The sequence below is a fragment of the Engraulis encrasicolus genome, chromosome 7 (assembly GCF_034702125.1).
Source record: "Engraulis encrasicolus isolate BLACKSEA-1 chromosome 7, IST_EnEncr_1.0, whole genome shotgun sequence".
Taxonomy (NCBI): Eukaryota; Metazoa; Chordata; class Actinopteri; order Clupeiformes; family Engraulidae; genus Engraulis; species Engraulis encrasicolus.
In genome coordinates, this window is record NC_085863.1 from 36,162,784 (window position 1) to 36,188,881 (window position 26,098).

Sequence of the window (26,098 nt, forward strand, 5' to 3'; positions counted from 1 at the left end):
TAATAACAATTGGAATTAAATATTGATTCTGTGTTCTCTATTTTTCTAATGTGCTGGTGGCAAATTTGAGCATTAGGCTAAGGGCAGACTGAAAAGGCTTTTAATAAGTCAAGTTCATCAATTTCAGAAACCGAACTGTCCTCCCTTCATTGCTAGAATTTTATTTACCACTAAAAAAATTGCGTAGTCATAGTGAGATTCAGTTTTTTTTTTACATGATAATTTCAGTTACAAAAATAATCACACACACACACACACACACACACACACACACACACACACACACACACACACACACACACACAATCATAGCAGTCAGTCCCAATACTGCACTGATTTTTTTCAGTAGATGTAGCCTACAATCAGATAAGAATAGTGTAATCACAATACACCTAATTTGAAAAGCAGAAAAGGTAGCATTATGGTTAGGCCTATCTGGTAGGCCTATAATGGCTAAAAAAAGAAAACAAAATAGTCCAAACAAATGTATAGGTTTACTAAAACACTGGGCCATCGATGAGATTGACAGTAATAGATTGTGATATTTTGTTCTGTACTGATGAACTGACAGCCTCTTGCAGAGAGAAAAAAAATCAAGAGCGCACCAAGGCGCATCTCACGCACAAAAGGACATTACATCAACTATATACCCCACTCCAATAGGTGGCGACAAAGAGCGAAAACGTATCACTTCCTTTCAAGTCACGTAGTAGCAGAACAAGACGATGGACTCCTCAATATCAAAACAGCTCGAAGATCTTCTAAATCCTTTACCAAAGTTCACTGATCCAGAGGACGATCAAGATGAAGGTAGGAATTAATGTGACGTCTGGGCAATCGATAGACAGGGTTTTGCTCAATCAGACACCAAACTTTTGCCACTGATTTGAGATAGAAGGCCACCATGCGACACCGGCGTGGCGTGTGCCAGCATGGGACTTTGGTTATTGTGAAAGGGACTCACTAGTTCGACGCCCTTTCGTGACTTACCGCTTACGTCATACGACCCTAAACCTAATCCTAACCCTATCCTTAACCCTAAACCTAACCCTAAACCTAACCCTAACCTTAACCCTAACCCTAACCTTAACCCTAAACCTAACCCTAACCTTAAATCGCTTGTTTGAAATGTTTGATTACCATGTGAAGTCACGAGAGGGCGTCAAACTAGTGAATCTCTATTGATTGTGAAAGGCTAAAGGAAAAGGATGCAAAACAGAAGGCTATTCCAGCAGTCGTCTTTTCGTGAAATAATTACTGTACGCAATACGTCTAATGGTGTCGTGTTGCGAAGCATGATTCATTGCCATTTCATCTGTTAGCGATGGACGGTGATGGTGTGGTGTCTTGTGTGTTTCATGAACTACTAGGCGACTACAACAACATCATACTAAACTCACGACCACGAGGACTGTTAATAACATGAGAATTACAATAGTAACGATGCTTGTGTAAAGTCAACAAACCACTGTCAGGTATGGCGAGCCAACATCTTCTCACTCTCATCACTTTCTGGCATGTTCCTGTTCCGCAGCAACTAAAGCCAGGGTTGTAGAGAAGTTTGATGAAGGTGATGAGGAGGATGACGACACCGCAGTCTCTGGGCTGAGGAAGCGTAGCAGCCACATCTTGGAAGAGACTGATCGGCGTTATGCCGGGAAGGCGACGTCAAGGAAACAACTGCTGGAGCAATCAGGTGAGTGTGCCATGTCATGTCAATTATTAACCACTTGATGCATGTTGTCACCAGCTGTGGGGCAGGCCAGCTGCCACATTTTTTTTACCAATTATATGAGCAAGCTGATCCTAATTGCCACAAACTTTCAGTCATTTAATGAGCTAGTCAGTGAAATCTCCCGTGTTGGCAACAGGAAGAAGGAATATCTGGCATCTTTTCCAATTTTCCATTTTTTTCCAATCCACTTTGTACACCTGCAGAAGACACATAGGTTTATGGGGTTCAAAATTTGTAATCGTTTTAATCTTACTGAGTTAGGCTACTGATTGGATAAACAAATACTTTTTTGTTTTGTTTTTATATTCTGTCAACTTTAAAATATTGTCTCCCGACAGTGCAATATACAGTGCACACAGGTCAATACACAAATCATGGTTTAAAGACACAGCAGGTTTTGCACCTTTCAATACCTAATATCCAGCTTGGTTATAACTCAATGTCAGTCGAATGATTGAAGGCAATTGTTGATGTACACAGATGAGGATGAAGACGACGACGACGACGATGATGATGAAGGAGAAGAAGGTGATGACATTGAGGATGATGATGATGAGGAGGAGGACGATATGGAAGATGAGGATGAAGAAGATGATCTCGATGACACTCTGGAGAGGGATGAGGATGCAGCCCAGGTGAAAAAAGCCAAGTCGATCACCAAGCTGAAAAGCTCTGACATCACATTCCCAAAAGAGACAGACTTCCGTAAGCTCACGGAGGGCATGGATGACCTTGGAGTGAGTGAGGAGGATGATGATGAGGAAGGAGACAGTGAAGAGGAAGATGGAGAGAGTGATGAGGACTCAGAAGAAGAAGATGAGGATGAGGAAGAAGATGATGATGACATGGAGGATGATGATGGAGTGATGACATTCTCTAAAGAGAAGGTGGACGAAGAAGTGGAGAAAGGCAAATCTGTAAAAAATCAACTCGGTATGTGTGTGTTTTTTCCCTCTCTCTATACTTCACTCTCTTAATTCAAGCACAGGGGGGATCCAAATCCAATTGTCCTCTATATATTTCATTGTACAATGGATCTGAGTGACTCTCTTCTCAATCTATCTTGTGAATCCACAGCTCTGTGGGATCAGCTCCTTGAGGGCAGGATAAAGATGCAGAAAGCCCTGGCCTCAGCCAATCAGCTGCCTCAGCCACAGACCTTCCCAGAGTTCAAAAGCAAGGGGGGCGCTCAGCTCTCAGGAGCCGTCAAGAACAGTGAGTTATGCAATCTCATTTGTGTATTTTCTTTAGTTGAGTGCACTGCTGCGACTCCATAAACGGCTACATTGGTCTTGTTAGTCCATCTGTCTGTCCATCAGTTTGTTTACTTTGTCTGATAGTTATTAATAGGGTGGTCAAAAGTGTGAGGGTAAAATACTTGTATGCAAACAGACGTTTTAGGGTCATGAAGATGTTTTTGGAATTGAAATCCTCTAGTTATTCCAAAAGCACATCCAGTCAATTACAGCTTATCACCTTTGACTCACATGTCCTGTGTAATTAACCTCTTTCACGTGATGTCAGACACCTTCAGTTCAATGCATTTGAAGCAGAAACAGTAGCGGTGGCATAGACATAAACCTACACCCCACTGTTTTCTGTGGACACCAGTAGTCATATTTTTCCTGCTTCACTTCAAAAGTGGAACTTGTCTGACATCCTGGGGGAAAGGATCATTTGGAAGTATGCAACTCACTTAATGTCTGCTATATTTGTTTAACTTTACAAATCACTAGACTCCAGTCAACAACACTCAGACAGAAGTTAGTATGTGTCCTTAAAGCCATTTCTAAATGGGCCACATTATTGAGAAGTAATATTTACACTGATTTTATCATGGGGCTACAGTAGGTGTTGCAGTTTAGTTGTTAAACTGCGAACTAATTATTATTGATGCACTCACTTGTTGGTACCTTGACTGGCTGAACATTAAGACTCTTATTCATGTACAAAATATTTATGTGTATAATTGGGTCTTTGTTCCATGAACTTCAGAAGCAGCTTAATGAAACAGAAAATATGAAATGAATGCTTACTAACCAACATACCGTAATATTTTAAGCATATATTTGCAAATGGCAATAATGTACAGTACTATATATTGTTCTTTTCCTTACTTTCCTATTTGATGAAGGAATGGATTGGATTCATATTTGTGTGCTTTAGCCGTTTTGAAATATTTTACCCTTTTCAAAAGGCATATAGCGTGACAATAGTTGCAACATCTTGAGATGGCAAGAAAGGAACCTGACTGCGGGACTATATTAAATATTGGATCTAATGATTTAGCAGGATAATGGCTTTGTTTTGTTGCACGCTCTGTAGTCGCCAGTCAGTCCATTGATTTCACACGCATCACTATATCCAATCTTCCTTAGGCTTCAGATTACAAACAAAGTAATGTGCGACATGAGACGTGAAAGAGTTAGTCCAACAGAGATGAGGATTCCTGGTTAAACAAACAGTAATGTCATTACCAAACTTGCCACTGGCATTTTGTACATACAGTGGGGTCGGCTTCAAAGCTGTAAGTCATTTGCGTGAAGCGTCAGTGTCCAAACTACTCGCTGCACATTTGTAAGGACATTTGCAGCAAGACCTATACAGATTATTACTAACCAAAGCGCTAATAGTATAGTGACGAGCTTTTCTGAAATCAAAGGTGGAGGTGATACTGCTGCCTGATCTTGCTTGCACACCACCTCCACCGCTTGTTTTGCCGCCCAGGTGGAAATCACCACCACCACCGCAGCTCTGGAATCAGCCACCACGGTTAATAGGATTCCGCCGTCCATGGGCAATTAATACTATTGTGACTACTTCCCCATCCCCACTATACCTCTCCTCTCCTTCCTCCATCCCTCCTTCTCCTCCTCCTCCTCCTGCTTCTTCTCCCTTCTTTTTTTTTCGTGGGGGGCGCAGATCTGAAAGCTCGCGAAGGGCCTGGCTGGCTCCTCTTCATTTGCATATTTATTGCGTGGATATAAAAGGGAAGAGCTTGATTGATGTGCAGCCGTCCTCCTGAATCCAATGCAGCGCTCGCTTGCCTTATTATGAGCGGAGAGGAGCCAAGCAGCCAGGGAGAAAGGGAGGAGGCTTGGTTGTGGCAGTGTACTTTTGATTAAAGTTGAAGATGGCAGGACCAGGCGACTGTGTGTGTGTGTATGTGTGTGTGTAAGTGTGTATGTGTGTGTGTACGTTCGAACGTACGTATGTGTGTGACCCACACCCACCCACTCCTCCTGTCATGGAAGTGGAGGCAAGGAGGCAGGAAGGGAGGCGCGCGGGGCTGAATCGTAACAGTCCCCCACATTAAATATGGAGCTCTAATAAATGCTGACAAGTCAAATGGGGAGGAGGTGGTGTACTCTCGCTCAAGGGGTTATTAGAAAATTTTTGAAGTGACAAACGCGCTTTAATTGATGGAGGATTGTGAATAGGAGGGAGTGTAGTCCCTGACAGAGAATTGAATAGCATTACGGGAATCATCAATAGAGAAATGATTAACTCCCGGCCCAGGCCCACCTGATGCAGTGATACTCGTGGGCCGTCACATTAGTTACTAGCAAGAGATTACTGAGCTTGGCGGCTTGGAGAACACATGACTATTAGCTGTCTGTATAATACGTATATGATGCATGCGATTTAAAAATAAAAAAGTGTATATTTCTGCATTTTATTTCGGCCATGTTTTGCTGTGGTGGTAGAGGGTCATTTTGTTTGTTCTAGGCAAAGAGGAGTTGACGGGTGGCTGTGCGTACAGGTCGCAGAGACATTTGATGAATGTTTTTTTACGTTTTATAAATTCGTTAATGTAAATGTATATGTGATGCTGGTTTTAGGTTTGTGTGTTGTTTGGGTCTTTGTTATTGTGGTAGAGGAACAGTGCATGATGTGGTACTAGGAAGACGGGAGATGAATTCCTGGGTAGACACAGGTAGTCGAGTACCGTAATTGGACAAATCTTTATGTTTTATACATTCAGTGTATGGTAATGTTATTTTTTTTAGATTTCAGCGTTGTGTGTTTTTCTGTTGTCCCTCCAGACTGGGCTGTGAAGTGTCTGCATTTGCATCTGTTGTTGTGATGGCTTCTGTATGCTGATGAAGGTGGTGACAATATGGGAGGTGTAGGTGGCGGAACACGTGTTAACTATAGCCAGAACAGCTGCCTTTGGGAACCGCTTGCTTGTGTTTTTAGGTTTGGTGTGGTGTGCTATGCAGACAGTAGAACGTCTTGTCCTGCACATTTCATTTTTAAACAGCTTTTTTTTTTAAAAAGGAAAAAAAACATCTCAATTTAAGTTACTAAAAGAAGCTCTTTGTTCACTTTGAGGTGTTGTCTACATGCCTGCTGTTTTTGATTCTCCTCTTAATTGGGGCGGACCATATGGGGAAACCGTATTGTGTTTTTAGTGTTGAGAGTTGTGTGTTTTGTTCTCTTTTCAGTGTTAGGACAGCGTGGCTTTCAGATGTGGATGCTGAGTTTGACATTTCCTGGCATGCCAATGCCTTGTGGCCTGTAGATGCATTATATGTGGTCAGATTAGGTCTTATGCATCCTTTACATGAATTGTATAATATTGAAATATTTTAAATACATTGCATCAAGTTTTATAGACCTGTATGGCATGCAAACATTTTCCAAAGTATGACCGATCAACGGGCATGGCAGTATGCAGTCGCCACAAGTGACTAAAATGTATAATATATATATATATTTTTTATATATACAGTATATTTTTATATATATATATAATATATTGTTTTAATTGATGACCTCCAATACAAATGTGTTGTGTTTTCTTCCCCAGGCCATAAAGCTCTGAAGGCCTTGCAGAGGTCTCTGCTGGAGCTCCAGGACCTTCTCCTGCTCCAGAGCCCGGAGACCAGAGCCATCGCAGAGGGCAAGGCATGGAGCGCAGACACCAAGAGGTAATGGAAGCTCTACTAACAACCCACAAGTCTGCTGTGGCATTAACTCTAAACTTGTGTTTTTTTGTTTCTTGATCAAAATCCACTTTGAAGGTTTTTTGGGTTTAGAGAAGATGACCATGGGTGCATTTCTCGAAACCATAATCTAACATTGTGCGGTCCGGTTCTCGATTCTGATTGGCTGTTAGCCATGGTCAATCGAGCGTCATTTTTATTAAAACGTCTTTAAAGAAATTTGGTCAGCGATTAAGTGTAGCAGTGTTAGATAAGCATTAAGCCACTTGAGTCCGTGGGTTATGCTCTATTGATAACAGGCAAGGGGACGTTTACGGCACTCCGCTTCGCGTCGTGCCCCACTTCTACGTTAGCTACTTTGTTGTTGGAGTTTCCCATTGACAACTACCCAAGTTCCTAACTGGCAAACAACTACGCTTTCAAGAAACGCACCCCTTAATTTGTCATGTACTTGTCCTAAGTGTTTGCAGATAGATGCTAATCTGCTTTTTTGACCTTTCAGTAAAGCCACAGGAGGAAGTGACATGGACGACGATGAGGAAATTGACAGTGATGATGTTGATGGTGAGGATGATGGTGATATGGATGATGAAGAGAAGCCCAAGCCCAAGTCCAAGCCTGAGCAGAACGGAGGGGCCTCTAAAAGGAAGCTGGAGATGTCTGAGTATCCCAGCTTCATGGCCAAACGCTACGCAGACTTCGACCCCTTCTGCAAAAACACCCTGCAGAAATGGTACGACAAAACACGGCTCACCATGGGCAAGACCACCAAGGTAAGATTCGTGTTGTATTTTATAAGCAAACTGTATCCAAATGCAGTAACTGGAAATTTCAACCATTTCAAAATTTATCTTATTTGTTCTTTCACTTTTATTAATTGGGCTAATACTACTAAATTCTGTTCAGTATTTCATATCAAACTGACCAGTCTCTGTGTTCTCCAATTCTCTCTCTCTCTCTCTCTCTCTCTCTCTCTCTCTCTCTCTCTCTCTCTCTCTCTCTCTCTCTCTCAGGGTTTTGGGTCATTTGACCGCAGCATTGTAACACAGGTGGAGCACGTGCTGATGGACAAGGAGAGGTTGGTGCGACGCACGCAAACCCGGCGCTCCGAATTCCGCGTCCTGGGCAAGCCAGAAACTACTGCTCCCGTTGTCGAACCAGACATGACAGAAAATGAGGTGAGACTGGGAAGACAGAAAAAAAGAAGGGAGGGTGAGAGAAAATATTGTGTGTGTGAGAGAGAGAGAGAGAGAGAGAGAGAGAGAGGGAGGGGGAATGAAGGAGATGGCCAAAAGAGATGAAAGTCGACGTTGCGTAGTGTGGCGGGACTTGTTGTCTAGTGTCTGTTTATCTTTTTCAGCGACGGTGTTGCGTTAAAAGACACCCAGGGGTGGCTCTGATGAGGCGGCTTGTATCTTAATAGAATCAGCTAACCAAAGACGGCAGTCTGAACTGCATTAACCTAGCATGCGGGTAGCTAATGTGTCAAGGATGTCCCGACGCTGCACACAGCGAGAGCTTGTATGGGTTAAACGGCACAGCTGTGTTTTGTAACTGGACGTATCAGACTGTTGTTGTTGTTTCTTAATGTTCCTGTCCTGTGTTTGGTGTTTGTAGAACATGAGTGGTGGTATCTCAAGATGCGGTTCAGTTTTAAAGAGCCACTCTGCAGTTCCTGGAGGTGCCTGTCCAGATGCTGCATGATTTTTTTTCCATAGTGCTGAATGTTTTTCATTCGAGTACTAGCAGTTGGTACAAGCGTGATCATGTGCTCTAATACACATCAAGTCAGATTTCCTTATGACAGTTTGATCTTTGATGTTTGTTTAGGGCCATCATCAGTCAGAGTTTGCAAGTGGAGTTTTCTGATCACATACTGTGGTAGCTGGTCTGGAGAATAATTCTTTAATGACTGTTAATGTCCTTTAAAAAAGTTGGGTGCTTTTAAGCCTTTATTCAGACAGGATAGTTTGAGAGTGTGACAGGAGATGAGTGCCAGAAAGAGAGATGGTGAAAGGTCCTGAAATTACTTCAGACTGGAATCGAAACCCAGTGTCTCCAGTGTTACTACTGTGTACAGTGTATCAACTGACTTATCAAGCTAATTCACTTCTAAATGTTGCCTTGTCTCCTTTTAACTCCTCCTGGTCTCTCTGGTGTCTTCTCCAGCAGGGTGTCATGAAGGCCAACGCACATCTGAAGGACCTCGACGAGGAGATCTTTGATGACAGCGACTTCTACCACCAGGTAATGGGAGCTCACGTGAGAGTCGGTGAGACGGGCGAACACTCATCACATGTTAACCTATTCCCACCAGTCGGTGAGACGGGCGAACACTCATCACATGTTAACCTATTCCCACCAGTCGGTGAGACGGGCGAACACTCATCACATGTTAACCTATTCCCACCAGTCGGTGAGACGGGCGAACACTCATCACATGTTAACCTATTCCCACCCATTTCCACGCAGAGCCCCTGTTATTGTTTCATTTGCTACTTAGACTCTAGGTAATGTCATAGCAATGATGTCATGGTGTAGTAAAGCTTTTGCAGCACAATAGTCAAGCACAATTATAGTCCACCTGATTGAGAGGGATAATTTATTTTGTTTATACCCGTTTAAACCCCCAAAAAGACTGAAATGTAGTGTCAAATCTGAAGCACCATAATTCTGATGACATTTCTGCGGTACCATGTTCTGTGGTCGGATTATTTCACTTGTTCAGGAAAGGCAGGTAGTGCTGCTATAGTAGTGGGGTTTGGGTGGTGAGCGGCAGAGAGGCAGATCCCAGGTCAGTGGCGTGGCATGGCATCGGCCTGGTCAGGATGCCGAGGCTTGACACTGATGAAGTGGCGCTGATAAACTGATGGATCTGCTGTCGCCACAGAGATTTGGGCAACGGGGCAAGATAAATAGGGGGCCCTCCGCTCTGTTGATAATAAAGGTGTCAGTCTTCACTAGCTGGCCCTGCAAGCCTGTGTGCCTGTGTGTGTTTGTGTGTGTAAGTAAACTGCCGTGTCTGTGTGTGTGTGTGTGTGTGTGTGTGTGTGTGTGTGTGTGTGTGTGTGTGTGTGTGTGTGTGTGTGTGTGTGTGTGTGTGTGTGTGTGTGTGTGTGTGTGTAAACTGCCGTGTCTGTGTGTGTGTGTGTAAGTAAACTGCCGTGTCTGTGTGTGTGTATCAGGTGGAGGCTTGAGTAGAGGGGGAGCCCAGATCCCATTTGGAGTGGGTTCAGTGACAACACTGTTGCACCCCTGGCAGCTGGCAGTTTTGTGCACTGGACAGCCGCCAAAAAGTGCTATGCTCTTGTGTGTTGCAAATAGCAAAAAGTGAACATATGTCTTGCAATTATCCTGGTTTTTTTTGTTTGTTTTTACAATACTGTTCAGCATTTGCAATTCAAAAGGTGAATAATTTAGCAGTAAGCGTGACCTGTGTTTTACATTTTAATTATTCTGATCTCCACCGTCCACTTTGCAGCTTCTTCGAGAGCTTATTGAACGCAAGACGAATGCAGCTGACCCCAATGACCAGGTGGCAATGGGAAGGTAAGCTGCTGCTGGTCTTTTGCCCTCATTGTCATCAGTGTCATCACTGCAACATACTATATGCATTATGCCTGTACATAGTAAGTCTACCGTTCTTTATGTTGAAAATAGTTCATCCTTTCAGAGATGTTTGCCTTGATGATTTGATTGATCACTGAGAAAATCTTAATACACGAACAGTTGATCATCATCAAAAAATGTACACCACACTGGATAATTTCTGCATTTTAATTGTTAAGTTGTGACCTTAACATGGAAAATGGCAATCGCTTGTCATGAAACTATTGTAAATGGTCGGCCACATGATGGTTGCTGTCTCTCCCCTTGCTCCACAGGCAGTGGCTGGCCATCCAGAAGCTGCGCAGTAAGATCAAGAAGAAGGTGGACACCAAGGCCAGCAAGGGCCGCAAGATCAGGTGAGGAATGGTCTTGGCCGAGGCTCAAACGGCTAAGGTACTGTGCTGTTATGTCAGGCGACCTGGGTTCGAATACGACCCGAGGTCGTTCCTTGATCTTTTCCCCCCTGTCTCTCTCTTCCAATACTTTCCTGTCTCCTCTCAAATGATCCAATCCAAGAAAGGAAAGAAGAAAAAGAAAAAAGTCAGGTGAGGATATTCCCCACTGCCACGGTCCACAAATATGTTGTTCTTCATTAAGTTTTAGTGGCTTAATAAAAGGGAGAGAAAAATTCTATTTATTCAAATAATATATTTTCAAAGATTTTTTTTCCTATTAATTCAAGATAACCAGCAAAACAAAACAACAATACACAATAGACAACACGCACTAAAAACAGAAGATTCAATATTATCGTGCCAAAAGAATAGGGCATTGACCCACGGTGAATTGTACTAATGGAGGTCCCCTCGGGCACGTGGTGGAAAGAAGTGTGTGTGTGTTTTTGTGGGCCTGAATTGTTATTGCTATAAAAGAGAATTAAAGAAAAAAAATACACACGTCCTAATTGCATTTCTTTCCCCCAACCAACAGACAGACAGAGCCCTTAGCTCCGGCGCCTTGGTCTTCCACATGCATTATGTAAATGACGGGAAGGCGCTCGTTCGTTCGTTGCTTCGTTTGGGCACTTTATCTTATCTGCTCGCCTCTCGTCATCCTCCTTCTCCTCTCCCCCCACCCCCCGCTTTTCAATTTACTCCTGACAAATAATCTGTCTGTTAATAGGAATTTCTGTCTGTGTTTGCTGCTGTGGTCAATTTTCTCATTTCCCACTTTGTTTTTCTCTACCTAACGCCACCCTCCCACCCCCAACGCACGCACGCGCGCATGCACCCCCCACCCCCACGTCCCCTATCCTCACACACACCTCATGCAATGCTTTGATTGAATCTTATAAATGAGACCTTTTCCTTGACGAGGCAGAGTGAGAATCTAATAAGGGTGTTTAAAGAAAAAAATCCCTTTGACTTGTTTTGTGATGATTTGCGGGGATGGGGAGGTGTTTTGGTAGAGGGAGCCCCCCCCCCCCCCCCAGACAGACACATGCACACTCTCTCTTTTCTCCCTCGCTCTGACACACACACTCACACACGCACACACATTCCTTCCCTCCGCCTAGCATACCATGTGCATAATTGCAGTGGACAATGGAATTTGAAACAGACTATGTGATTGGGCTTTGCCATAAATGAGGGAGTGTGGCCCCCTTAATCACTCTGGAAGGCTTGTGTTTAGTAGATGATGTGAGATGATTTGTATTTTATTGGTCTGCCATGGGTTTAAAATCGTTCTTTCTTTCTTTCCCTTTCTTTTCTTTCTTTCTTTCTTTCTTTCTTTCTTTCTTTCTTTCTTTCTTTCTTTCTTTCTTTCTTTCTTTCTTTCTTTCTTTCTTTCTTTCTTTCTTTCTCTCATTTGTGAACTGAGGAGAGGGAACACCTGGGTCCAGGGAGCTTTGATGCCTGTGCTGTCTGATGTTTCCAGCTGTGTCCTTGCTGCTGTGCTGACTACGATATGTGTTTGTGTGTTTGTTCCAGGTTCCACATCCACAGTAAGCTGATGAACTTCATGGCTCCAATAGACCACAGCTCCATGCAGGACGATGCCCGGTGAGTGTACTTTAGTGCAGGGGTTCCCAAACTTTACCATGACAAGAGCCCCCATAGAGGGTAGATTCCAGCCAAGGTCCCCCCTTACATGAGTCGTGCCACACTATTTTTTTCCGTGTACCCCCTTTCACAAACACGTCTCTGAGTCAGTGCCTCACTGGGATTTTTAAAATGACTTATTATTAAATTGAATTATATAATTAAAATAATTATCTATTTTTTGCTGCAACTAAGGCACTGCACTGCATGACATTCCTGACAAACATCCATAATTGTCTCGCACTTCCCAACACCACTCATTCTTTTTCCATTCTCTTATCTTTCTATTTTATTCCTTATTTCTATCTCTCTCTCTCCCTCCCTTTTCTGCTTTCACACAGTTCTTTTCTCTGTCTTTTTCTCATTCTGTCTTAGCGAGTCTGCTCATGCTCTTGTATGCATATGCAACCCCCCTGTAGGCACACACACTCACACACACACACACACACACACACACACACACACACACACACACACACACACACACACACACACACACGCCTACACACAAGCGCTCACGCACGCATGAACACAGACATGCATACAGCACGCACACATACTTAAACACACCACACACACACACATTCACACTTGCGCTCAGACAGACACCCGATCTCACACATGCACGCACCCAAACTTTAATTAGCGACGTTAGTTTTTTGCTGTTGGTTCCTTGGTTGGCGGAATCTGCTCGTCACCCCCCTAATCCCTCTTGAGCAACTGTCTTTCGCGCTCCTCCTCCTCTCCTCTCTTTCTTGCAGAGATATGCACCGCAGAATATTTTTCTTCTCTCTTTCTGACACACATGCGTGCATGCACACATGCACAGGCACACACAGGCGCTCAGATTTTCTTGAATATCTGAGTTTTTTTTAGTTTTTTTGTTATGTTTTTCCATTCTGTCACTTCAGTCTTCTTAGTCCCTCTGTGTCTTTTTTTCTTTTTCATCGTTTGTCTTTCGTTCTTTCTTGCTTCCTTTTTTTTGTTTTTTTTAACCCTAAAGCGACCGACTGGGGTCATTTATGACCCCGGGCACATATTTTCATACACCATTCCGGCAATTTTCATCAGAAAAACTTGTCCTTCTAGGAGTTTGTCAATACATATGTTGTACATGCTGTGAATTTTTGTGAGATTTGGACCATCTATGTACGATTTATAATCAAAACACCTCTGGGGTCATTTATGACCCCGAGAGGATCCATGAGATACTCAACATTATAATGTCCATTGTTGTTGTAATTTTCAAACTCTGATTTTTGTATTTTGTGTCTTTGGGCAGGCCATGGTCAGGAGACCTAAAATATTCACAATATAAACATTTATAGTATTAAAATATAATATATGAATAATTAGGGCACCCCTGCGATAGCCAACGAAGCATATTGTGAGGGCACCCAGGTAGCATTTCCTCTGTTATTGCTCAATATTTGTTGATATCATGGCACAATGGTCCTAGACACATGATGAGAATATGAAATGGAAGTCATCCTGATGAACAAAGAGGGAGGAAACAAGTCATCAGTGTAGAAATCAATGGCGTTTTTAGAATGTTCCTTATTTTATGGCTATACAAAGGCTGAAGCATCAGTTGAATCATTTCTTTGCTCTAATATATGTGGAAGACACCTTTTCACAGCTACAATATCCAGAAAAAGTTTCAGAGAAAGTTTGAGTGTGCATAAGGTTATATGTTTGAGACATGTTTTTTTCTATGTAAATTACCATATTCTCTGATCTTGTGATTTCATGAACCCAGAAATGTTGAGTACCATAAAGTTTTATTACAGAAATGTCATCTATGGGCCTAATGGATAGAATTTAGCTTGGTTTCTCAAAGTTTCACTTTGAGCAATTTCCATAATTAGCATAAATATACTGTATTATTATGGTGAGACTACTACAAGTGAATAGGCTAAAAATTTTAAATGATAGATATCACCATGAAACTTTCTCAGTTGATTACTGATGATGAGAGAAGAAAAAAATGTATTGGATGTTTTTTTGTATTTTGATGTTTACATATGCAAATGAGGGCATACATCATATTTAGCATATACGTATGTAAGTTTGACTATTTTTTAGCAAAACAATAAAATGTTCAAATTCACATTTTTTTGCTTTAGATGAGGGACAAGTATGTACAAGATGTAAATAAATTTGAATGAACCCCAAAAAATAATTTATATAGTGGTATTTCTATATAAACTCCTTGGGGTCATAAATGACCCCGCTCGGTCAGATTAGTCGCAAAAACAGGCCGGTCGCTTGAGGGTTAAGGGGCTTTATGACAGCAAGTGAATGGGGAGAGAGAGATTGGGCAGGGTTGGGACATGACCCAGGCCGGACTCAAACCTGGTCCCCATGGTCCCCATGACCATGCAAGCCTGTATGTGGGGGGCTTAGCATGCTGCGCACACAGCACCCCCTCTTGCTTTATTTATTGCTTTCTTTTTCAAATGTCTTTCTTGCTTTCTTTTTTCCTCCGTCTCTTCTTCTACCTTTCTTTTTTACATTATTCTTTTTCTTGATTTCTTACTATCTTTGTTTGTTTTTCTTTCTTTCTTTCTTTCTTTCTTTCTTTCTTTCTTTCTTTCTTTCTTTCTTTCTTTCTTTCTTTCTTTCTTTCTTTCTTTCTTTCTTTCTTTCTTTCTTTCCGTTACCTCTGTCTTTCTGTACCTCTTCATGTGTTCTTCCCTGCAGCTCTCTGTCTGAGTGTGAGGATGAGGGCTGTGTGAGAGGAGGCGTTGAAGGGATATGTGTGGAAGGAGGCTCAGTCACACTCCTCTGCTTTAAATATCTCTCTGTTCTTTGAGAGAGAGAGAGAGAGAGAGAGAGAGAGAGAGAGAGAGAGAGAGAGAGAGAGAGAGAGAGAGAGAGAGAGAGAGAGAGAGAGAGAGAGAGAGAGAGAGAGAGAGAGAGAGAGAGAGAGAGAGAGAGAGAGAGAGAGAGAGAGAGAGAGACCACATTAATCCTTTCTCCTCTCCTTCTCATTCCTCCTTCGTACTCCTCTTATGTCCTCCTCTCTTCCCTCCTCTTCTTTTTCTTCCTCCTATGGATTTCTTCAACAACCCCTCCATGCCTACCAGAAAGGTGGGCACTCTGCATCAGCACAAAGTGTATGCGTGAGCGTGTGTGTGCGGGCGTGTGTGTGCATGTGAGTGTGTGTGTTCATTTGTGTATGTGTATCTGTGTGCTTGGAAGAGAGAGGGAAAGATAAGAGTGTGTGGAGAGCGGCTGGACTAAGCTGTGGTGTGGAGATGGGGAGGAGTTGAAGTGGGTGAGTCTGTGCATTTCTGTGTGCATGTGCACAAGTTTTTTGAGTGTACGTTTGTGTTTGAGTTTGCATATATTGTGCGTGCGTTCGTGCGTGTGCGCCTGAATGTGTGTGTGTGTGTGTGTGTGTGTCGGGGGGAGGGGGGATTTATGAAGACGCTGGTGTGAGTGAGTGATGGTGCTAGCCTGATGTTCACACAGCTCATGGCCACATCGCTCAAGTACACCCAGACAGGCAGGAGGACGTGACACCCCCCCCCCCCCCGCCCCCCCGCCTTCCTCTCTCTCTTTATCACTCTCTCCTCCCCCTCTCTTTTCCCTGCCGTCTACCTCTCTCTCCCTCTACTTTTCTCACCTCTTTGTCACTCTTTCTCTCTCTCTCTCTCTCTCTCTCTCTCTCTCTCTCTCTCTCTATCTCTCTCTCTCTCCCTCTCTCCCCCCTCTTCTCTCTCTCTACCATCCCTCCCTCCGTCTCTCTACCATCCCTCGTTTCCATGACCCTAAACTCTCATGCCCAGTTATAAAGCAACTCCCAGGTCTCCTTCCTTCGTGTCTTTATTTTGTCCTTCCTCTGTGCTAGGGTTTTGGTTTGGCGTATTTTGCGTTCACTTTTCTGATCTCACCCTTTGTGGGGAAAAAAAAAATCCTGAAATGTCCAGCAGTCAGCTTGCTGGATGGCAGTCGCTCGCTGGTGTCCTTTTATACACTGTAATGTTTTTTTTTTTTACCGTCTCCCTCCATCTCTGGCAAAGAAGCCCAAGGCTAGGGAGGGAGGGAGGGAGAGACTGTGGAAATGAGGCTAGGTGCCAGAGAGAAGGAGGCTGGTAGATTGGTAAGTAGTGAGGGTGGAGATGAGTGGAGGGATGACTATTGGAGCTTTAGGAAGGAGGCTGTGTTCTGCAGAGAGATGGTTGGCACTAGCGAGGGTAGGTGGGGAAGGAGACGTGGCTCTCTTCTGGTGCTGTAGGAAGACAGGGAGGGGGTAGGTAGGTTTGTGTGGAGGGATGGCCACTGGTTGGGTGCCTTGCTCAAGGGGACTGCAGCCATGGAGCGAGACAGGGAGAGGTCAGGTGGGATTTCAACCTGCAACCCTCTGATCTAAAGCCCATCTCCTTAACCACTAGGCGACGTCTGCACACACATGGATGCTATAGAGGGGGGCTGGTTGGTTTGTAAGTAGGGAGGAGTGAAGGGATGACTTGGACGGATGGCCCTCTCATCTGCCCCCTTCTCAACGCCCCCCTTGGGCACCCTAATGCCCCCCAGGGGGCTGTAGAGAGTACCCTTTTGGAAATGCTATTCCAGAGAAAGAGGCTGGTTGGTTGGTAGGTTGGCAGGTGAGGAAAGCAAAGTGGAGGGTCTACTCTGTCTTGGAAGGATGCCTCTCTTTCTTGGTGCCGAGGAGAGGAGAGGAGGCTGGGAGCTTGATAAAGAGGCTGGTCGTTTGGTAGGTAGGGGTAAGTGAAGGAGGAAAGGGGGGATGGTTCTCTGTCTTGTTGCTGTAGAGAGAAGGATGGGTGGTAGAGAAGGGAGATGGGTCCCCTTGCTACTGCAGGATACTGGGGCACTGGGGCACACACTTATGTCTTTTCCGTCTAGGGTGAAGTCAGTGTCATATTGGAGATTCATTCAACATTGGAAACACAAATATATCATCTGAAAAGTAATATTTGATGTCAAACCAGCTTTGACACACAGACAAGATGTCCTCATGAGCTTTTTTTCTTGTTCATTTACGATATCACGCGTGAATGTCAAATGAATGTCCAATGCACAGCTGACTATACCCAAATCGACAATGAGGACCGAGGACACAGAAAAGGATAACATTTTGGGAGGGAAAAAACTTGCACCCCGTGTCTTGCACTAATTTCCTCTGAATTTCGTTCTTTCTTTCTCTCGCCACTTCTCTCTGGGTCTTGTTCTTGTACTCTTTCTCAGAATTTCTGGGGGTCTCTCCCTGAGCTCAGTGCTTGTGTTGTGCTGGTGTAGTGCTGCGGTTGGAGGTGGCAATGGGGAGAGGGAGAGGGAGATGGAGATGGGGGGTGCTGGAGTATGATGGAGGGCCTACATGACCTTCTGCAGTGCTGGGAGAGAGGTGGTGGGGGAGGACAGGAGGTGAATAAGAGAACGAGGGAAGGAAAGAGCAGCAACAACTAGAGAGAGAGAGAGAGAGAGCGGGGGCGAGCTAGCCAGAGAGAGAGGGCGAGTGAGAGAAAACAGAAAAAGAGAGCGAGAGAAGGAGGGATGGGGGGAAATCAAGCAAAAGAGAGAAGAAGAAAGCTGAAAGTGGTGTAGGAATGGTGGTGGCGGCGAAGGGTGCTGCGTGCGTGCGTGCGTGCGTAAGTGCGAGTGTGAGGGGGTTCTCTGTGTTCATTAGCATCGGCCTCAGTGCTCCTGTGTGATAATGGTGATGTACGAGGCAGCACTGCAGCACAGACCCCCTCCCACTCCCCTCCATCTCCCATACAACCCCCACACCTCTCTCCTCCATCCTCCACCTCTCTCCTTTCACAGCCTCTCCTCTCCTCTCCCCTACCCTCTCCTCTTCTCTCCTCTCCATCCTCCACCATGCTACACCCCTGTCCCGCGACCCCTCTCCACTCACAGCTTCTACAGCCTCCCCCCCTCTCAGCCCCTCCTCTCCACCCCCGACCCCACTCTCCTTTCTGAGCCTTTGCAGCCCTGTGCTCCCCCTCTCCACTTCCTCCACCCCTCCACTCCCTCCTCATGCCGACCTCTCTCCACTCTCAGCCTCTCACCGTGACCTTTTCTCCAGGTGTGAGCGTGTGAGGAATGAATGAGTGAGTGCAGTGCAGGGGCCTCTCTCTCTCTCTCCCTTCGCACCTTGTCCTCTCTTTCCCTTTCTCTTTCTCTCTGCCTCTCCCCCTATTTCTCTCTGTCTCCCCCCCATCTCTCTTGCTCTCTACCTTTCTCTCTCCCTCTCCCCCTTTCTTTCTATCGTTTTTTTCTGCCTCTCTTATCTCCCTCACGCCACTTCTCCATCCCTTTCTCTCTGCCTCTCCTCCTCTTTCCTTGCGCCTCTCTTCGTTTTCCCTCTTTCATGTTTTTTTTTTCCTCCTCTTCTTCAAGTCCCTTTCTAACATGCTACACTCCCCCACTCTCAAGCTCACTGCTTCTGAGCTCTCACTCTCTCTCGCTCTCTCTCTCTCTTACTCTCTCTCTCTTTCCTCTCTCTCTCTTTCCTCAACAACTCCTGCATGCCCCCCCTCCCCAGCAAAAAAAGAAAAATCTTTCTCACACACACAGTGCCATCCACTCCCCTCCTCCACTCCCCCTCTCCTCTCCTCCTCCCCCTCCTCTCCTTGCCATCACCATATCTCAACTCCAGCTTCACGGCCGTTGATACGCACCGCTGCTCCCATGAATGTTAATGTCTATAGGGTGTGTGTGTGTGTGTGTGTGTGTGTGTGTGTGTGTGTGTGTGTGTGTGTCCGTGAGTGTGTGTCCGTGTGTGTCCGTGTGTACGTGTGGATGCCTGTGCGTGCGTGTGTGTGTGTGTGTGTGTCCGTCCGTCCGTGTGTACGTGTGGATGCCTGTGTGTGCGTGTGTGTGTGTGTGTGTGTGTGTGTGTGTGTGTGTGTGTGTGTGTGCGTGTGTGTGTGTGTGCGCGCGTGCCTGCCTGCGTGTGTTTGCGTGTGTGTGTGTGTGTTTAAGCGTGCGTGTGTGTTTGTGTAAGAGTGACTGGGGGGAGGGTAGTAGGAATATTGACACAAACACACACTTTCCCTCTGGTGCTGGAACATTCCCTTACAAACACACTCATTCTCCTGCGGTGGTGGAATATTCCCACCAACACTAGTGCTTGAAAATTCCCACAAGCAGTCCGTCTGCTGTAGTAGTGGAATATTCCCACCAACACCACATGTCCTGTAGTGCAGGTTTACCATGCGTGGATTATGATGCGCACAGCGTCACACTGAAGCAGTGATGAAACATACAGGAGAGGAGAGCACAGCACAGCCATGTATACAGCACGCATGTGCATGCATGCGCCCGTGCCCGCCCAAGCACCACAACACACTACCACAGCCAGAGAACACACTGGCCACCTCAGCTAGCCTGCACACCCCCAATTGTGTGTGTCTCTGTCTCTTTGGGTCTCTGATTCCTTGTCACTCTACACTTCTTGTGTGAAAAGCACACAAACTTTTTTTTTTGTTTCCTCTGTCTCTCTTGTTCCTTTCTCTGTCTTCCTTTCTCTCTTACCCCCCCCCCCCCCCCACCCCCACCCCCCCACCCCCCCCCCCCCCCCCCCCCCCCCCCCCCCCCCCCCCCCCCCCCCCCCCCCCCCCCCCCCCGATTTACTTCTGTGATGTAGTCATGATCTGGTTGCCACTTGCCACCTTCCCTTCTCCTAGCAGCTGATCACTGGTCGTCCCTGTGTGTGTGTGTGCTCCTCTTCCCTGTCAGAATGGGAATGTATGCATTATATGATAATCACCGGGCTCTTTTAATCCTCGGGACTGGCGGTGCATCTGAAACAGGGATTGGGGATTAAGCAGCGCCGCCCCCATCCTCCCAATGGTCCCTTCACACCCCCCAGTTCACAACCTCTCCTGCCCTCCCCACCTCCTCAGTCCTCTGCTACATCCACTCCACACCCCTCCCTCCCCCCACCTCTGCCCTCCTCCCCACCTCTGGTATGACGGTACACACATCCCTGGTCGCCCCACACCACCCAACCCGATGCCCCCTCACCACCTCAGCCCTCTGCTACACACAGCTCTGCTCCCACCACCTCCACCACCCCATGTCCTCCTCATATCCACCCCCACCTCTCCAATCCTCTACTGGGGTACACACACTCCCCTCTCCCCCTGGTTTGGTCTCTGGGGGGTTGATTCTCCTTCACTACCACCTTTATCCCCCTGGCCCACTGATACGCAGCAGGCCAGGCCTGGGTGTGTGTTAAGTAGCCAGCCTCTGCGCATTAACCAACCAAGCAGGGACCCCACGCTCTTCATGTGGATTAGGAACACAGAGTGTGTGTTGGGCTTTGTGTTTCCGTGTTTTTCCCCTTTGTGGAAGAACACTAAAGTATTGTGCCTCTCTTGTGTAGCTTGCATGGGAGAGTGTTGTTCCCGCAGTTTGTCGTGTTCTTTGGCAACACTCATCCTCTGGTAGCAACTACTAAACAAGAGGTTGAATGTGTAAGTCTGACACTTGAGTGGTGGTGTTTGTGAGTTCTTTTGTAAAAAAAAGCAGAATATGCTAATTGGAATTTAAGAAGAGATTTGAACAGTGTGGTGGTCATTGGTCACTGGCGAAGTAGTGTGTGGGGGGTGTGAGTGGTGAAGAGTGAGTTTCCACCTAGATCTTAAGTCACACCAACAAGTTGCACAAAATGATATTCTAGAAAGGTTTTTTTTTTCACCCACTGTGGTATGTTCACTCGGAGTGAGCGGAAAATTGCCAAATGAACGGGCCCATAGCTTTAAAACAATGTGAGAAGAATTAAGTAAATAATCATATTTATAGTTTTAGTTCCTCTCCAGTGCAGTCATGCATGCCAAATATTTTCAACACAATGTATGCATACATGCATGAAAGAAATTCAATTTCACATGCAGTAGACATGATTACACAGTAATGATGAGTAGCGTTGGATCCTGGGACAATTCTGTTCTCCTATTAGGTTCACCACTCGTGCCCCGGCTGGTTACTAAACCAGGTACATGGCACAATACCCAGGGGCACCAGACAAATTTAGACAAAACACTCAATGAGTTGGCACACATGATGACATGGTCCTTGGCAAGTGAGCTGTGGCTCTCTACGTGTGCCCTGTTCTGTGAATGCCTCAAGCCTTGCACTCACAGTCAGGCAGAAGGCTGAGCAGGGGAACCCAACTGTGATGCTCTGCTTTTAATAGCCAACACTCTGGAGACACCAGGACAGGAGATGGAGAAGTGAGAAGCAGCAGACTATGGCATACTTAACCTCAACACTTCAACATTATTTATTATTACGTATGCTTCTTGTTTTACATGGTTTTAGGTACTGTTTTTAAAACCCACGTTGTTAAGACGCACTACTGTTGGTCAAAAATGACAAGGGGGATGTGACTGAAAAAAAATTAGCATTAGAGGATTTACATGGTCGACTTACATGGTGGACTTTTAGGTCAAGGTGAATATTGAGATTAATTAATTGGAAGAAGTATTTATTTATTTCCTGCTTGTGTCTTGAGCATCACAGCATTTTGTGCACTGAGGTATTGGCCCACCATTCAATCCATTACCTGGTGTTGTAACAACTGTGCAGTCAGTGCCTTATGGTTCATGGAGTTATACTGATCATGTTATTTCTTTTATTGCAGGAATGAGTTGTACCGCTCGTTGTTTGGAGGCAACACACTACCTGCTGCCACCCCACGGGAGTAACGCTGTGCCTTCTGAACGGCATGCTGGGAAAGCCTGGATGCATCCTCCACATGGAATACTGAAGTGCCATCCAATCCAGTTCCTTCTGTCCTTCTGTGTTGCTCACAGCCTCGTGACGCATTGCTCCACATTGATGATCGAAATTTCATTCAATATCTCGCAAAAGCAAAATTCAAAGGTCGTCATATAATTTGAAATCAAGATGTTGAAAGGGGAAAAGCCCACCAGTTGTTGCTCTACGCTAGTTGACAGCGGGAATCCCATTTTCTCCACGGAGGCATGACACCGAGGCAAGAGGCCCCAGGCAACAGGACAGGACGTGAGGAACTGGTCTAGACTTGCAGCCATGAAGTTGTGGCCTCACCGTAACGCACCTCCTGCTGAAGGAAGGGCGTTTGGACTAAAGACTGTGCTGAAGAAGTGCGGTCTTGCATTTTTGCGAGACTCCTATATTTCTCTGTATATTTTTAAATACAGCAACATGATTCTTTTTGCAGATTTTGTATTTTTCATGTTATACAGAGTGTGAAAAAAAATGATCACTTTCACGTATTTATCTGATGTTTGTCAAGGTCAGAATTTGAACTTTAATTTCATGATGTGAAAATGGCTCCAGATGAATGGTCATCTGAATGTTTTGTACTTTGTACAGGAATTAACTGTAATGTGCTTCAAAGAGTAAATAATAAACAACTCTTGGTGAAACAACAAGCAAATGTTAGACATGTGACTTTATTAAAAGTTACAGAGGCAACTCAGAGTTAGCCACAGTAAACATGGAGACATAACCAGATTTGACACATACAGTAGTAGACAGCCTCTTCAGTAACACATTAGCCAAGTGCGTCAAGACAGCTGGCTTCTTTTTTTCTTTACAGCGAAACTACCTAAGCCCAATCGAGGATCCTGGGCTGAGTAGATGCCACAAGTAACAATCAACCTGGCACTCGGCCAAGTAGAAATCAAGAAAATCAAAAAAGACAAAGACAAAAAACGTCATGAGGCTATTTGGCGGAAGTAGATACCTTCACGCAGCCTGTGAGGCCATATTCACGTTCTCTGTAGTGTGCGTAGTACGTGTTTCTCACACACAGGCTCTGGAAGGGCATTCCAGAAAGCAGCCTTTTAGTTACTCACTGTACCTGCTGTATATACTTGGACAAAGAAATGAAACCTCTTAATAGAGGTGTCTGATGTCTCTTCGCCTAGTAAATCAATGCTATAGGGCTACTTCTAATAGCAGGCTTACCACTTCATTACCTAATTGGGGCTAGTCTCCTAAACCAGGTGGTTGGAATACCCTTCTGCTATGGAGCCCTTGCAAGTCAGTACAGCTCAAATCAATGAAACCACCAATGAGGGTCATTGAAACTAATGTAACGGTCAGCATCATAGCTTTGCACAGGAGGACATTGTTAGTAAAGCGTTTCCTCTCCTCTGAAGTAGTAACATTTGATTATCATTGTTATCAATATATATTTTTTGCTTTAATGAGATGAGTGCATGTCAAATAGCAGTTACGACGCAAAGCTTTACAAACGCTGCCATGTCATGTTGCACCATGTAATTACAGTGTATAGTACCTACACTTCACCTAGCCACCACATCATAAATTAGTTTTTTTTTCTTTTTTTACAGTGCTGAATAGTTGTATATCAGAGCACATCATTTTCATCATTTTCATCATGACAAATAACCCCCACATATACACCAGCTACAGGTAAATGTAACATTTTGGTTGAAATGGTGAACCCTGGTGCAATTGATAGCGTATGGCAGCATGAGGAACCGTTGGGCCAGTGTGGTACTGCATACTCTACTGAATGTATGCACTACAAGATAAGGTGCATATGCTTACATTATTGGAATTTGGGGAAAAAGAGGAGTGAGAGAGAGAGTGAGTGTGTGTGTGTGTTTGAGCGGTGTGTGTAGATCTCAGGGGTGTGTGATGCTCAAACAAGGGGCCCTCCTGGACCTGCCTCTTGTACAAGTCTGTGCGTGTGTGTGTGTGATGGAGATCACCATGCGTGTTCACGCTCCCAGTGTTTGATCATTAATGAAGTGCTCTTTCCCAAGGTGGACTAATCTCTCCCTCCAACCTCGCCTCAAACCCTCCTTTTCTCTCTCTTTCCAACCACTCGTGACCTGTTCAATATACTCCATCCACACACACTAACACATACATCCTCATGTGACAACCACAAACAAACAAAAACAAACAAAACAATAATACATAGAAAAATAAACCCTGAAAAATTAAATTAAAAAAATCCCCGTCAAAATAGTTCTCTTGACAGTCCTCTTCTCACCCCCTCTCCCCCCCCCCCCCCCACTCTTTCCTCCAGCCTACCCCCCTCTCTGATCCATCTTTTTTGTTCTGTGCAGACGGCAGGGGTTAAATCACGGCTGTCTCTCAGTCATTAACTCATGATTTAATTAGGTGACACTCTCGTTAATTGCTATTTCCTAAGTAGAAATTGTCAAACGCGGTTTATTTATTTATTTATTTTTTTTGGCCTATTTTTTTTCTTCTTCCCAAATACATTCTGACAATAATCTGCTCTAAATTATCTATCATTATTATTAAAGATGCACTGGAAGGTTAACAATAATAATAAAAAAAACATCTTTTAAGACTACTGTGTATACGTGTATACAAGATGTTCTGAATTCCAGAACTCTGAAATGAATAGCTCTTTTGTTGTCTGTGAAGGCTTGTGTTATTTTTCTCTACTGTACATCCGTGCACTATTTTCTCTCTCTAGAATCATTGCCAACCGTGCCATCGTCATCGCTATTATAGTTTCCGGTAGGATGACAAATCGGCTCTTCCAGGATTTGTGTGGTCACTAAACACCCACATAATGAAGGGTGGAAGGTGGTGTGTGTGTGTGTGTGTGTGTGTGCGTGTGCGTGTGTCAACACCTATGGTGAGGCACTTAAGTCCAAGTGGAGAGAATGTGGACCACTTTGACACACTGCGAGCATGTGCGCCTGTGTGCTGAGGCGACTGGGAGATGCTCCAGCCTCTAAGGTGGGGGGGAGGCGGGGGAGTCCATGGTGGAGAGGATGCGCACCACCTCCGCCCGCTGCGTTGGGGAGATGTGTTGAGTCATGTGCACGATGGAGTCCATGGCCACCTCTGGATTGGCTTGCACCAGGCTGATGGAGAAAAGGATGAAGAGGAGGGAGGAGAAGGAGGAGGTCATGAGGATGAGGAGGAAGATGAAGGAAGAGAATAAGGATGGAGGAGAAGGAGAGGAGGGAGAAAAAACAACATGAAGGATAGTTACCAAAATTGAGCAGGACAAGCAGATTTGAATATTAAAATTATTACAAAAAAGGACATGGACACATTCACTTCAGATGGCATTCCTCAAATAAATAAATAAAACTATTGTGCATATTCATTCATGTTAGCAGAGCAACCTTGAGGAATATAAAAAGCCAGCCACCGCTGCCTTTGCCAAGGCCAAGGACGTCATTACCCTGTGAAGCACACAGCAGCAGTGTGTACTGGCACTGGGCCTCTCTGGGAGTGTACTGCGGGGGCTGGCTGTCTGGAAGTCCCTAAGCGCTGCATGGAAATGGATGGGAGAGGCTTCTCTCCTATTTCAATTTTACCAAAAAGAGGCTGCACCTTGCATATAGTGTTTTTATTTTTTAATTTCATAGTTTTTTCAATTTCATAGTGATTTTTTAGTTTCATATAGTGTTTTTTTTATTCTATATATAGTGTCATATTACGTAGAAAAAAAAAGCATTATTTGCAAGGTGCGGCTTTCTTGAAAAAAATGAGTTGAGCATTTGGACCAGCCCCCTTATAATCGAACTATTTCAGAGTGAAGCCTGGTCCGCGTTGAAAAATTCTCTCTGTCTTCAAAATCTGTCTCTGTGTGTACAGTGATTTTAATCGCTACCCGTGAATTTACCGTGTGTGTGTGTGTAGTTGGCACAGCACCATCTGATCTTGTGTACGCATACACGTCTTCACTCTACTGATTGAGAAGTGCCGTTTCTCTGTACCGGTGCATACTGGCTAAATTAACCCATTGTGTCCTGGAGCGACATATACGCTGC

At 44.8% G+C, this 26,098-nt stretch overlaps 2 protein-coding genes across 8 annotated transcripts in view; one reads left to right on the forward strand and one right to left on the reverse strand.

Moving 5' to 3' along the window:
* The first annotated feature begins 683 nt into the window (after positions 1-683).
* aatf (apoptosis antagonizing transcription factor) lies at positions 684-23,095 on the forward strand. Of its 2 annotated transcripts, none has more exons than XM_063203373.1 (12): positions 684-810; positions 1,535-1,696; positions 2,216-2,668; positions 2,813-2,950; positions 6,549-6,669; positions 7,187-7,457; positions 7,698-7,862; positions 8,854-8,931; positions 10,166-10,233; positions 10,569-10,649; positions 12,225-12,296; positions 21,955-23,095. In XM_063203373.1, exons 1-12 carry the CDS (start codon positions 726-728, stop codon positions 22,016-22,018), a joined length of 1,758 nt encoding a protein of 585 aa, XP_063059443.1. In that variant the 5' UTR covers positions 684-725; the 3' UTR covers positions 22,019-23,095. The 2 variants fall into 2 exon arrangements, with proteins under 2 accessions (XP_063059443.1, XP_063059444.1); XM_063203374.1 differs by having other exon boundaries at positions 8,857-8,931.
* A 1,278-nt stretch (positions 23,096-24,373) lies between these two features.
* acaca (acetyl-CoA carboxylase alpha) overlaps positions 24,374-26,098 on the reverse strand; it is a 94,245-nt gene continuing 92,520 nt past the window's right edge. For all 6 annotated transcript variants that reach the window (XM_063203379.1, XM_063203378.1, XM_063203377.1 and 3 more), the window contains one exon: positions 24,374-25,180. In XM_063203379.1, the coding sequence (XP_063059449.1) occupies positions 25,048-25,180 (133 nt within the window). In that variant the 3' untranslated portion in view covers positions 24,374-25,047. The remainder of the gene's footprint in view (positions 25,181-26,098) is intronic.